The 12,858-nt window shown below is 52.1% G+C and overlaps 1 protein-coding gene across 1 annotated transcript; it reads left to right on the top strand.

The window, feature by feature from the left end:
* Positions 1 to 524: 524 nt before the first annotated feature.
* LOC116949458 (uncharacterized) lies at positions 525 to 8,655 on the top strand. The gene is made up of 4 exons (XM_032966829.2): positions 525 to 779; positions 3,212 to 3,383; positions 4,162 to 4,244; positions 5,475 to 8,655. The coding sequence occupies exons 1-4, from the start codon at positions 612 to 614 to the stop codon at positions 6,084 to 6,086; spliced, it is 1,035 nt and encodes a 344-aa protein (XP_032822720.1). The 5' UTR covers positions 525 to 611; the 3' UTR covers positions 6,087 to 8,655.
* Positions 8,656 to 12,858: the final 4,203 nt, after the last annotated feature.

The following is a 12,858-nucleotide window of genomic DNA, read 5'->3' as shown; positions in this document are numbered from 1 at the left end:
ATTTATATACGATGTCACAGTTATCAAGTAGAGGAAGTATGGTAGCTTTTATCAAACCCAAACGGAACATAGGGGGGAAGCAGTGCTTGTGTCGATACAGAAAACCAATTTTACATTTTGCCTTTTTACCAATATAATGAATGTGATCTTTAAAATTCAATTTTGAATCAAATATGACCCCAAGATACTTAAAGATCTTGACTTGCTCTATTTGATAAGGAAGACGGGATCCAGTGGCGTAACGATATCAGCTCAGGGGGTTCGCCAATAGGTCAGGTGGGGCCCCAAAACTGTTCAAAACAAATGTCATGGTGGTTGTCAAGGGGGCCCCAACTCGTAGCTTTGGCCACCAGGGGGGGGCAAGGCACCCCCCCCCCCCCTGCACCCACGCTCGTTTCGCGATTGACGGCTTCAGAGAACACACATGAGCTATTACGTCATCCAACCTATTCCCGTGGACTGGATCCGCGTGACGCGACACGCGTCGTGGTGGAGTGACGTCAAGGTAGTCTCACGTGCACAGTGGTGACGTCATTGATACCCGAATGCAGTGACGTCACGAAGCAACAACCTCGTGACGTCACCGCGCCGCGGCTGTTGTGGAGAAGGCGATGATGGCGGCCACGGGGTTCGCGGAGCCGGGGAGCGGCCGCACTGGCGCCTGTGCCTCGCTGCGGCCGCCTCACGGCGACAAACTGCGGCAGATGAGCACGCAGGAGCTGCAACAGCTGCTGGAGGATGACGCCAAGCTCGAGAGCATGGTGCGCGACATGGAGGAGGTGAGCGAGCGAGCACCGCGGCGTCCCGCGAGGCCCAAAGTGAGGCGCGGGAGTGCGAGGGACTCGGGTTGAGGCACTCACGTGTTGTGAGGGAGTGTGAGACGGTGTGAGGGAGTGTGAGACGTGTTGTGAGGGAGTGTGAGGCGGTGTGAGGGAGTGTGAGACGGTGCGAGGGAGTGTGAGACGGTGCGAGGGAGTGTGAGAGAGTGTGAGACGGTGTGAGGGAGTGTGAGACGGTGTGAGGGAGTGTGAGACGGTGTGAGGGAGTGTGACAGAGTGTGAGACGGTGTGAGGGAGTGTGAGACGGTGCGAGGGAGTGTGAGGGAGTGTGAGACGGTGTGAGACGGTGAGGGAGTGTGAGACGGTGTGAGACGGTGTGAGGGAGTGTGAGACGGTGTGAGGGAGTGTGAGACGGTGCGAGGGAGTGTGAGACGGTGTGAGGGAGTGTGAGACGGTGTGAGGGAGTGTGAGACGGTGTGAGGGAGTGTGAGACGGTGTGAGACGGTGTGAGGGAGTGTGAGACGTGTTGTGAGGGAGTGTGAGACGGTGTGAGGGAGTGTGAGACGGTGCGAGGGAGTGTGAGACGGTGCGAGGGAGTGTGAGACGGTGTGAGGGAGTGTGAGACGGTGTGAGGGAGTGTGAGACGGTGTGAGGGAGTGTGAGACGGTGTGACACGGTGTGAGGGAGTGTGAGGGAATGTGAGACGGTGTGAGGGAGTGTGAGACGGTGTGAGGGAGTGTGAGACGGTGTGAGGGAGTGTGAGACGGTGCGAGGGAGTGTGAGACGGTGCGAGGGAGTGTGAGACGGTGCGAGGGAGTGTGAGACGGTGTGAGGCGGTGCGAGGGAGTGTGAGACGGTGTGAGGGAGTGTGAGGAAGTGTGAGGGAGTGTGAGACGGTGTGAGGGACGGTGCGAGACTCGGTGAGGACGAGCCTCGGTGGGTGATGGGGAGACTCGGCGGGTGATGGCGAGAATCGGCGGGTGATGGGAAACATGGGAATTCTCAGTAGATCTGAATTCACACCACAAAGGCCCCCAGTGGATTCCCCTCTTGAGGCCCCAGCGGGGTCCCCTCTGTGGCCTCTCGCGAGGGCGGGCCGCTGACATCATCCACTTCCGTGTGTGCCCAACGCGTGGATTGTTTGCACCAATCGGGGCATTGGATTCTCGCCCTCCATCGGATTTAATCGTCGACTTCATGGCTCAGGAAACGAGAATTCAGTCTGGAAGCCACTGATCGACGTCTCGAGAATCGCTTGACATCCCCCACTCAGGCGTGCCACCTGTATGTGTCACCTATACGTGTCACCTGTACGTGTCACCTGTACGAGTCACATATACGTGTCACCTGTACGAGTCACCTGTACGTGTCACCTGTACGTGTCACCTGTACGAGTCACCTGTACGAGTCACCTGTACGAGTCACCTATACGGGGGCCCCGTTGCCTCAGGGGCCCCCGGGCCGTGCCCAGTACGCCGACTGGTCAGTCCAGCCCCTGTTTGTGTATGCACTTGAAATCTAAATTGAAAAATATTTTCTTTAGGAGTTCACATATATACGTTGTTGCCCCGCGATGTATGTATACACATACAGTACTGTACATACATCGTCATCTGCCCTACGGGTTGCGTGTTGGGTTTGGTCCCTGGCCGTAACCTAGGGCTGTGTAGCGCAGTGGTTCGAGATGCTGTACAATACTGTATATTCGTATTGTATATTATTGTTTTCCCAGCAAAGCTACACTTGAGTCTGAAGACTTTTTTTTCAGGAGGGTTCTACCAAGTTTGTCACAGTAGTGAGCGATGTTGTAGCTGTGTGCGAGACCCCTTTTCAGTAAATTTAAGCAATTTAGATGTTCTGCCGATACCGGTTACGTGAAGCAAGATGCAGCTGCGTTGAGACCCTTACAACTGCTGTTGTGTACACAGAAAACGTATCATGGCTTTGGTATTTACAGTGCTGCTGTGTTCAATGACGCATGTGCATATGGTCGAGTAACACAATCAGTTGCAGCAGGGTGGTGGCTCAGTGGTGACACTTGTTCCTCACGGCTAGAAGTACCTGGGTTAAATTCCCGACCGGGCGCCTGTCTGTGTGGAGTATGTTCCCTGTTCTACATGAGTTTCTTCTGGGTTCTCCCTTTTCTTCCCATAGCTACAAAAAAACTCCACACAATGTAACTGGGGCGTGATGGTGACATTTGTGTGATGGTGGGAAGCGATGATGCGAAAGTGACGGGATGATATGATTGGTGAGACATGTTTTCACAATAAAATGATTCCCGCTTTGTGTCGCTCCATAAGAATGTGGAATTTCCATCCCTGGCTCTTGCAGGGCTGTAAACGGGAGCTGAGCAACGGCGCCTCAACGCTTACTTCAGGAGCTCTCTCTGAATGTGTCTGCATCTGTGCCCCCATGCACCACGCACGCAGCTGGAAAACATTCAAATGGAGAAGGAGCTGTGCCTGGCCAGCAACCGCAGCCTGGCCGAGGAGAATCTGAAGCAGCAGCCGCAGCTGGAGGAGGGGCGACTCCTCCTGGCGCAGAAGTACCAGCAGCTTAAGACGCTACACGAAGCCTTCACGGAGAAGGCTGCCAGGATCGGTACGGCAGGGGTGCAGACAATGCGACACTTCCTCCTGCACACTTCTGTCGCTGCACACAGGGCAAATAGCGGCCGTTTCCGCGGGTCCATTGGGATTGCTTGTAATAGGATAGGTGGGCGATAGGGCCATACGTAAGTGGAGTTCTACTCTCATGGCTAATCAATGTGGGTCGGGCTGGCATTGATAACGCATCTCCCCCTATCCCCACTCTCCCTGCCTCTCTCCCCACACTGCCTGCCTCTCTCTCCACACTCCCTTGCTCTTCTCACACTCCCTGTAGCAGAACCCTCCTGAAAAAAAGTTTTCAGACTCATTGTGGTTTCTTGGGTAAATAAGTAGTTATGAAACATGATTCACACGTGAGATGAGTGGCTGTGTGAGTTAGGACCGTGTGTTTTGAGAGTGAGTGGCTGTGCGAGTCGGGGCCATGTGTGTTGTAAATGAGTGGCTGTGTAAGTCAGGGTCGTGTGTGTTTTGAGTGAGTGGCTGTGTGCGTCAGGGCCTTGGTGTGTATTGTAAGTGGTTGTGTGAGTCAGGGCTGTGGTGTGTGTTGTGAGCGGTCGTGTGAGTCAGGGCTGTGTGTGTTGTGAGTGGCTGTGTCTGTTGTGAGTGGCTGTGTGAGTTGGGGGCGTGTGTGTTGTGAGTGAGTGGCTGTGTGCGTCAGGGCTGTGGTGTGTGTTATGAGTGGCTGTGTGAAATCGGCCGTGTGTGTTGTGAGTGGCTGTGTGAGTTGGGGCCACATGTGAGCTAGATGATGGTGCTGTCTGTGTGCGTAGAGAGCCGAGCGGACTCGCAGGGTGTGGATACCCTGCTTGCACTGCTGCAGGCCGAGGGTGCCAAGATCGAGGACGAAACAGAGGTGAGTGCCGGTCCCACTTCTCCACATTTACTGTCAATGTTTTGAACGCTCCTGGTAAGACAATGAATGTCAAAACCGGTCCTTGCCTATGGACACCCGAAATTTCACCAGAATTGGTTTAAGGAAGCCTGACTGTTGATGAGACACTGATTGTCAAAACTCATCCAGAGATTGTGTTTTGAACCAGTGCTGCAGAAATAATGCGCTTCCAGAAGCTCATGGGATGTGTAAAATACGTGTATTTTTATGTGGAGGGACAGATGTAGGAATGGGCATGTTGGCTGCTTATTCATTTCCAAGAGTGGCAGCTCAGCGGTAGTGAGTGGTTCGCAATGGGAATGTCGTAAGTTCACATCCTGGGTGGAGGTTGTCCTGCGACAAATTGCCAGCCTCAGCATTGACTGCTACTTTGCAACTCTAGTTCCTGCTTTCCACGACCGAACCCCTTGGTAGCCTTTGGAGTGCCAGCAGCAGTGCCAGTTGACCGCTCTCAGACTCCTCGGTGCCCATTGATGCTTCTGTCCACATTGTACCGAGTGTGGCACAGCTGTGCACCCTTATGTGGGGTCACTTCACACGAGACTTCTATTTCTGATGTGGAGGGACAGAGGTGTGGAGGCAGCTTGCAGCTTATTTATTTAGTTGTATTATCCACAGCGACGCAAATGCCTGTTTATCACTTGGCTGAGGTTGTTGGTGGTGATTGCGGGTGATGTTATTTGCTGATTGTTGTTGGTGTAGATGGGGTTTGATAGCAGTGGTTGTGGTTTTAGCAGTTAAAGGAAAGGTCCACATGTGCACTGTGGAAGCAAAAAAGTTATTTACGACTTTTTGGGTAAATATTTTTATTGGGTGGCAGGATGGCACTGTGGTAAAACTCGTGCCTCATAGTAAGAAGCGCCTGGGTTTCATTCTCAACTCGGGCACCTTTCTGTGTTGAGTTTGTATGTTCTCTCCAAAGTATGTATGGGTTTTCTCCGGATTCTCCGGTTTCCTTCCATAGCTAATAAAACCCACACAGTGTAATTGGTCAGTTTAACGCGTCGGCTTTCGCGACCAATATAATCCGTAATACAGGTAATTGGTGTTGGCCAAACATCCCAATGCTGATCAATTAATTGCAATTTACTCAATTTGGATTACATACAGTAGTAACATCGATTCTGTTATGTGAAACCTTGGCAGGATATTTGTCCTCGGTCATTTGAGTTGGGTTTTTCCCCATTGCAGAAAATGGCCGAACACTTTATGGAGGGGCAGCTGACGCTGGAGGAGTTTGTGGACGACTACCAGAACAAGCGGCGCTTGGCTCACATGCGCCGTATCAAGATCGAGAAGCTGCAGGAGATCATCGCCAAGCAGCAGCAACAGCAGCCACAGACGAACCAGCAACAGCTGCAACATATGCAGCAGCTGCAACATATGCAACAGCAGCAGCAACGGCATCACGCTGAGTTTGCACTGCCCGCAAGGCCCGCTCCACTGCCCCCCATGCCCGGGAGGACATCCAGCCCTGTGCACCCACAGCCCGGCCCCCAAAACTCAGCGCCCAACTCCATGCACTACCCCTACTTCCAGGGCGCCTCCATGCCAGCCCAGGCCCTCGATCCCAATCGAGCGTTGCCGCCCCTCCAGCACCGGGGCCAGGGGCCCTCCATGCCAGCCCCATTTAGCTACCAGGGTCAGGGCTACGGAGCCCCCCAGCAACCAGGGGGTTGGCCCATCCTGCACAGGGCTCCCAATCCCCCTCCTCGGCCTGGGCAGTGGAACATAGGCTCCCAGCCTCCTCCCCTGCCTCCCCGCTCTGGCCCGGCACAAATTGGGTTCGTGATGCCGCAGTAGTAGAGCCGATCATCGACGCTGTTGCCCTTCACTATCACTATCCCCTAACTCCTCTCATTGCCACATGGTGTAATGTACAGAGAACGCTTTATATATTTAATTTTAAAACTTTACCATTACTCCTGAATACTTCAGAATTGGGATATTCGGGCAATATCAGTTACACTGTTTTTTTGCTGTGGGAGGAAATCGGAGAACCCGAAACCCATGCAGAACATGGGGAGAAAACATACAAACTCTACATAGGCGCCCAAGTCGGGAATCAAACCCAAGAAATTCTTGGTATTAGGCAAGTGTTACCACTGCGCCACTACCCTGCTGCGCTGCAGACCCCTAACCCTTCATCATTTCAGCGTGATTCCTCTCAGCGTGATGCTGTGGATCGTACATTTGCAGATTAACCATCCTGACAGGAGCGTTTCCTGTTGGGCTTTGTGAGCGTCAGTGTCCAGGAGGAAGTCCCCATGCTCCTTGAGCCCTGATGTGGCACAAAGCACAACTGTGCCACATGTGCCCTTTGAGAGTAAACCGTTTATTTTGCTTAACCAAGTGAGAATTCAAGAGCCAAGGATGAACGTCATTTTCAAGAATGACCTTGGGTCACCAAAATCACAATAAAAAGGACAGCAATTAAGCAAATATAAATCGGTGCCAAAACAACCAAACATAAATTGGTGTAAAAACAACTGCGTTCAAAACTGCAAAAACGTGAATCAATATTCAACTAAATACATTTCCTGTAGCGAAATTTGGCTCGGAACAATTTACTTTGAAGAAGCTTGCATTGAATAGTGATGGTGTATATCCCAAGTGCAGGAACATCCTGCGTTTGCTCTCATGGGACTCGTTGCCAGGAGTGGTCTCGGATCGGTTGGGTTTCCTGCTGCCGGACAGGCCCGGTGGTAATTTTGGCCGGTGGTTGTTGCTCAGACGAGGAGTTGTGTACTGGGTGGGTAGCGCGGGTGGGACTCAGCGCAGGGTGGCCGTTGTGCATGTTGGGAGTTGTGCACGGCTCATATTTGGCAAACAGTCGTCTCCCGGGCAATGTAAAGTGATTTTCTGTTGACCTTGTATCAATAAGTCTGTTTTGCGTGCCGTGAACATTTTACTTTGTAATAAATGCTATAGTGTAGGGTTTAGTGCATTTTCTTCCTATCATATGTATGTTTAATCTGTATACACAATGGAAATGTAATGGAATGATAAATTTAATCGTGCATTGGAAGCCACTGCACGAGTCTGCGATATTAACAGAGAACTGGCAGCAGTGAGGAGGCCGCGGTGGGAACCCCCAGTGTCGCTTCGCCAGGCCAGACAGCAGTAACTGTCTGCTCGATTCAAGAAACGTGTCAACTTGAATCGATTACAACTTTGACAGTGCTGGTTGTTGCTGGCCGCTTCACGAGTTATTGTATTATGTTGAACTTCTTTCGCACCATATGTAGCCAAGTGGTAATCGGATGTGCAAGGGAAGGACAAACTAAAGACAAAAAGCAGTTCTAAATAAATTAGTATTCAATCTAGATTTAAAGTGCATCGTTTAGTGGCTTCTTAATATTGGAATTAAGAGCGTTCCAGACGGCTGCAGAACCGCATCTGAAAGCACGTGATACAGTGACCGTCTTTGTTCGATGGCCATCCAAAAGCTGCTGCGAGAATGACTGGAGTTCGTGTGATGGTTTATGTGCCTTGACGAGGTCAAGTTGTAGGCGGTTGACTCAGCCCCATCATCCTAGGGTCGCTAAGGTGAGCACCACTTCCTGCGTTTAAAAATAAAATAGTAGCACTTGCATTTATTTTCAGTCATTAGGGGTTTTCTCACCATATAAACTATTGTTACGTAATACAATTCTGTTTTATGTACCGAATCTGCCTACAAATCGGTGGTTGAAATAAACACGTCGAGCTTTTAGGTGTGGTGGGGATACAAAAGCGCGCCGTGTCCCGCCCCTCGAGTTCGTGGCCTGTGCGTGTGTGCCTGCATGCAGGGCTCGGTGCTGTGTCCTTTGCGACACATGGGCTGTGGGTTCGGGCCACCACCTTTTCCACTACAGACTAAATCTGAACACGTTTCTCAGTCAGCCTTGGTCTGTCTACACAGTATATCTGATTAGAGTTCAACAGGGACTGGTGGCAACCCGAGTGGTTGCACGGGGCCATTGGGGGACATTTAGAAACTACGAGGACTTTCATATTCTTAGCTCTTTCGGTAAAGTCACGTTGAAGGGAAACAAAATAATAAAAGTCACGTTGAAGGGAAATAATAAAATAAATATTTTATTTTTCCCTTCAACGTGACTTTACCGAAAGAGCTAAGAATGAATTACTGCAGTCACGAAAGCTTTAAATCAAAAATTTACGAGGACTTTGTTGGTCCCGAGTGGCCTCGCTCCACCGAGCGGGGCCGAGTTCATTTATGAGCTTGTTGCTTTTGGACAAGACGTAACAAGATAATCCAACCCTGTTGGCTTTTGTTTTGGTAAAACTGGAAAATGCCGTTATATTTCAAAATAATGTCTTTGTATATAGTATCCTGTTTCTATTTACAATTAAACATTGGTGATCTGGGCGTGTGTGTGTGTGTGGTGGCTACATCTCGTCTAGGAGCCAGCTCGCCACCTTCGCAAATAGCAGAAAATGCGTAATCTCCTTCATAAATCCGTCCCTCAAACTCAAAAGTATTTTTTACACATCCTATCTGCCTCACTGCATTCTGGGAGTGCATAATTTCAAAAGCGCTTCAATTACAAGCAAAACTGGACCTGTTTCAACATTAAGTGTCTCATCAGCAGTCCGACTCGCTTGAGCCGATGCTGGTGAACTCCAGATGTGTATGGGCAAGCACTTGGATGTGTCCTGGTTAGACGACGAATGTCATTGGTAACAATTCACAGTGATAGTTTCACCTGGTATCCATGCTGTATCGACACGCATCGCACTTCCCGGCATTGACATTCCCCGAAATGTATTTTGTTACACGGATAATCCCATGTAGCCAGTTGCCCGATAATACTACACGGGATGCGTCGTGCCGTGAGCACAGCGACAAGAAAACAAAGACTACATCAACAATGCAGACGGTCTTAAACAAAATGCGCGAATAAAATAAAAACCGAAAAACAATAGACTGACCATCAACCGCATCAGAACATTAACGTATGTTAAACTTCTTTCGCCCCGTACGTAGCGAACCGTGCTAATCGGATGTGCGGGGGAAGGACGCAACACCGGGCCGATGCCCTCATCTTCAGAAATTGAAAATTAAAGCCCACAAGGAGTGCGATTGTGGCCAGGCAACCCACACTGGACCGAAATGTAAACCACTGTAGTCTGCTCTCCTTCAACGAAGGAACAGCAAAACGACGCGAACTCTCTCCCGAAGCGCTCTGGTGGTCAGCAGCAGACCGACATTGGCATTGAGCTCAACATTGCTGCTGCTGCGCAAGAATGATGTTGGTGACGCGAACCGCACAGATCGCCTCGTTTATGGCGCGCTGAAGCCAACACGACGCCGCCACCACACCGCACTGTGGACGAGCGTGACAGCGGCCCACGACACGACAAGGTTACACAATGTCCACCATGTTTGGCATCGGTAATTGGTGTAAGTCGTGCAATGTCTACACTGAGACTGCGATGCGCGTTCACCAGTGGCCTCCGTCTCAGTGGCCCGCGACACGAGGTCCCCCGCGAGCAGCCCCACGTGGGTAGCGAGAGGCCCACTCCGGGGCCCCCTCCCGGGTTCCCAATGCTCGCTCCGGGGCCCCCTCCCGGGTTCCCAATGCTCGCTCCGGGGCCCCCTCCCGGGTTCCCAATGCTCGCTCCGGGGCCCCCTCCCGGGTTCCCAATGCTCGCTCTGGGGCCCCCTCCCGGGTTCCCAATGCTCGCTCCGGGGCCCCCTCCCGGGTTCCCAATGCTCGCTCCGGGGCCCCCTCCCGGGCTCCCAATGCTCGCTCCGGGGCCCCTCAGCTGGGCCCGTGGTGCAGGCGACGGCGTCAGGGGAGCGGTGGCGAGGACCTCCCCCCCCCTCTCCGTGCCGAGACCAGGAGGGTACCACGAGGACCTCCCCCCCCCCTCTCTCCGTACCGAGACCAGGACGGACCCACGAGGACCCCCCCCCTCTCTCCGCACCGAGACCAGGAGGGACCGACGCTTTACCCTACCACCATCGTCAGCTACGATCTCGCCACTGCACTGAAGGCCGAGTCGCTCCTCGCTGCCCCCACTCCGCTCCCCGCGGACCTCCCCTCGGGTTCCGCGTTCCGGTAACTCGCTTCATCAAGAACTCTGACTAGGCGAGCAGCGGCGACATTCAAGTATCACAGCTAGAAGGACCTGGGTTCGAACACCTAACCGGGTGCATCTGTGTGGAGTTTTGTGTCCTCCCCGCATTCTGCTTGGGTCTGGCCAAACATCATCCTAATACTAAACAATTCCCAGCAAATTATACACCTGGGGTCACACAGCAGCAGCAGCATCGCTCGCCCACTGTGAAACTTGGCAGGACCCTCCTGAAATAGTCTTGAGACTCGGTGAGGATTTCTTGGGTGAATGAGCGCAATAATTACTCGCACTCGCTTGGGATTTAGCTCAAGTGAATTGCGAGCGATGTGGATTTTCTGCTTTTAAATAAACAGCAACAACAACACTGCGTGACATGACGTGATATTCCAAGAGTAACGTCAACAATCACGACAACGTTTGTGATCCACGTATTGGCCACCACTACCCAATCCGTAGGAATAAACAACTCATTGAGTATAACGATCAACAATCCAGTCTGATAATCCTGGCGACAGAAGAAAAATGTTTCACAAGCGTTAGAAGATGGAACGACGATCGTGCGTGTGTGTTTTGTTTTCCAGATTCACTTCAAACCCCTGAAGACTCCGGCGGTCGTCCACCCTCCACGGCGCTTCTGTAAAACCGCACCGGAGCGAACCACGCGCGGCGGCCCGCAGCGGTCGGGATGCCGGGTCCGGCGCTGCGCGCGTTCGTGGGCCTGGGCCGGCTGCTGGCCGCGCTGGCCCTGCTGTGCGAGCGGCTGGAGCGCGGCCTGGGCGCGCTCTGCGCCCTGTGCCGCGGGGCGCGCGCCGCCGGCGCCTGGGCGGCGCGCGCGTGCGCCGGGGTGGACGCGGCGTGCGGCCGATGGGCCCGCGCGGCGGCCCCGCTGCTGCTCGGATACGCGTGGCTGTGCGGACGCGTGGCGCCCGCCGTGGCGCCCGCCGCGGGCCCCGCCGTGGACCCCGCGGCGGGCCGGCCGCGAGCGGCGCAGGACGCGCCCACTAGGCCCAAGGGGCTGTGACTGCTTCGAGACTCGCGATGGTTGAGATCGACTCGACTGGAGCGAACGATGTCTCCTGAGAATGGCGGCAGAAAACAATTGGCGTCATCGTCTGGATTACAGCTTGTGTGAGCGCTGTAAGCTTGCGTGAAGCTAGGACTGTGTTTGGCAGAGAGGATCCTTGATTATAAACATTTGTGGTTCACCAGCAGTGGTTCTAGATTTAAAGCTTTCGTGACTGCAAGGATCCATACTCTTTGGTTCTATTCGGTAAAGTCACGTAGGTAAAAAATAAAACAAAAAATCACGACGTTTCGGCCACAACACAAGCGGCCTTCATCAGGTGAAGGGATCAGGCTGTCTCGAGGACAGCGCTGGAGTGGAACACAGCCACGCTCAGACCGCGACCTTTAAGCTGTGTGCGAGGAAACAAGGTGCCTTGACAAAGGAATTAGCATAAAAAATAGCATTTGATTGCCCGACTTAGCATAGAAGTGGTGTACATGCAAGTGCACATGCTAATTTTTTATGCTAATTCCTTTGTCAAGGTACCTTGTTTCCTCGCACACAGCTTAAAGGTCGCGGTCTGAGCGTGGCTGTGTTTCACTCCAGCGCTGTCCTCAAGATAGTCTGATCCCTTCACCTGATGAAGGTCGCTTGTGTTGTGGCCGAAACGTCGTGATTTTTTGTTTTATTTTTTACCTACGTGACTTTACCGAATAGAACCAAAGAGTATCACCAGCAGTGGCTCAAGCGAGCTCGACTCTGCTGATGAGACACTCAATGTCGAAACTGGTCCAGAGTTTTGCTTGTGTTGTGGAACCAATGATGCTGAAACAATGCACGCCCGGAAGCCAGTGTGGCCGATGGGATGTGTAGAGGGACAGGTGCGGGAAGGGGGCGCATTGTCTGCTTATTCATCCCAAGAGTGGCAGCTCAGCAGTAGAGCGAGCGGCTCACAATGGGAAGGTCGCGAATTCAGCATTGGCTCAAGCGAGCCGGACTGCTGATGAGACACTTAATTTTGATTTAAAGCTTTCGTGACTGCAGTGATTCATATTCTTGGCTCTTTCGGTAGAGATGAGCGTTTTGAATTATATAAATTAAAAAAGAGGGATGACATTGTAATCCTCTCAGCTGACAAGGGCAATGCTACTGTCATCATGGATAAAATAGAATATAACAACAAATTTAAAGAATTACTCGACGATGGCAGCTATACAAAAATAAAAAGAGATCCCACCAACAGCCTCGTCACACAAACCAACAAAATAATTTCTGATTCAACCGCATCAATTGATTAAACTAAACAGTTTTCGTTGAAACCTTCTGCTACCAGACCACCAAGATTATACGGCTTACCAAAAAGACATAAAGTAGATACACCCCTTCGTCCCATCGTCTCTACTATCAACTCCCCCACCTACAAACTGGCTCATTTTCTGCCTGAAATCCTGCGGCCTTTCACTGGAAAAACAACCTCTGCGG

Source organism: Petromyzon marinus, chromosome 36, assembly GCF_048934315.1.
Source record: "Petromyzon marinus isolate PM22_M1 ecotype Great Lakes invasive population chromosome 36, UKy_Petmar_22M1.pri1.0, whole genome shotgun sequence".
In the NCBI taxonomy this organism is placed as follows: Eukaryota; Metazoa; Chordata; class Hyperoartia; order Petromyzontiformes; family Petromyzontidae; genus Petromyzon; species Petromyzon marinus.
The sequence above is the reverse complement of the archived record's forward strand: the minus strand, read 5'-3'. Positions and strand labels throughout refer to the sequence as shown.

Bases quoted from the DNA above. Each gene is read 5' to 3' on its own strand.
- LOC116949458 (XM_032966829.2), top strand. From the start codon at position 612: ATGATGGCGGCCACGGGGTTCGCGGAGCCGGGGAGCGGCCGCACTGGC. The intron at 780-3,211 runs GTGAGCGAGCGA...CCACGCACGCAG, and splicing joins TGGTGCGCGACATGGAGGAG to CTGGAAAACATTCAAATGGA. The intron at 4,245-5,474 runs GTGAGTGCCGGT...TCCCCATTGCAG, and splicing joins AGATCGAGGACGAAACAGAG to AAAATGGCCGAACACTTTAT.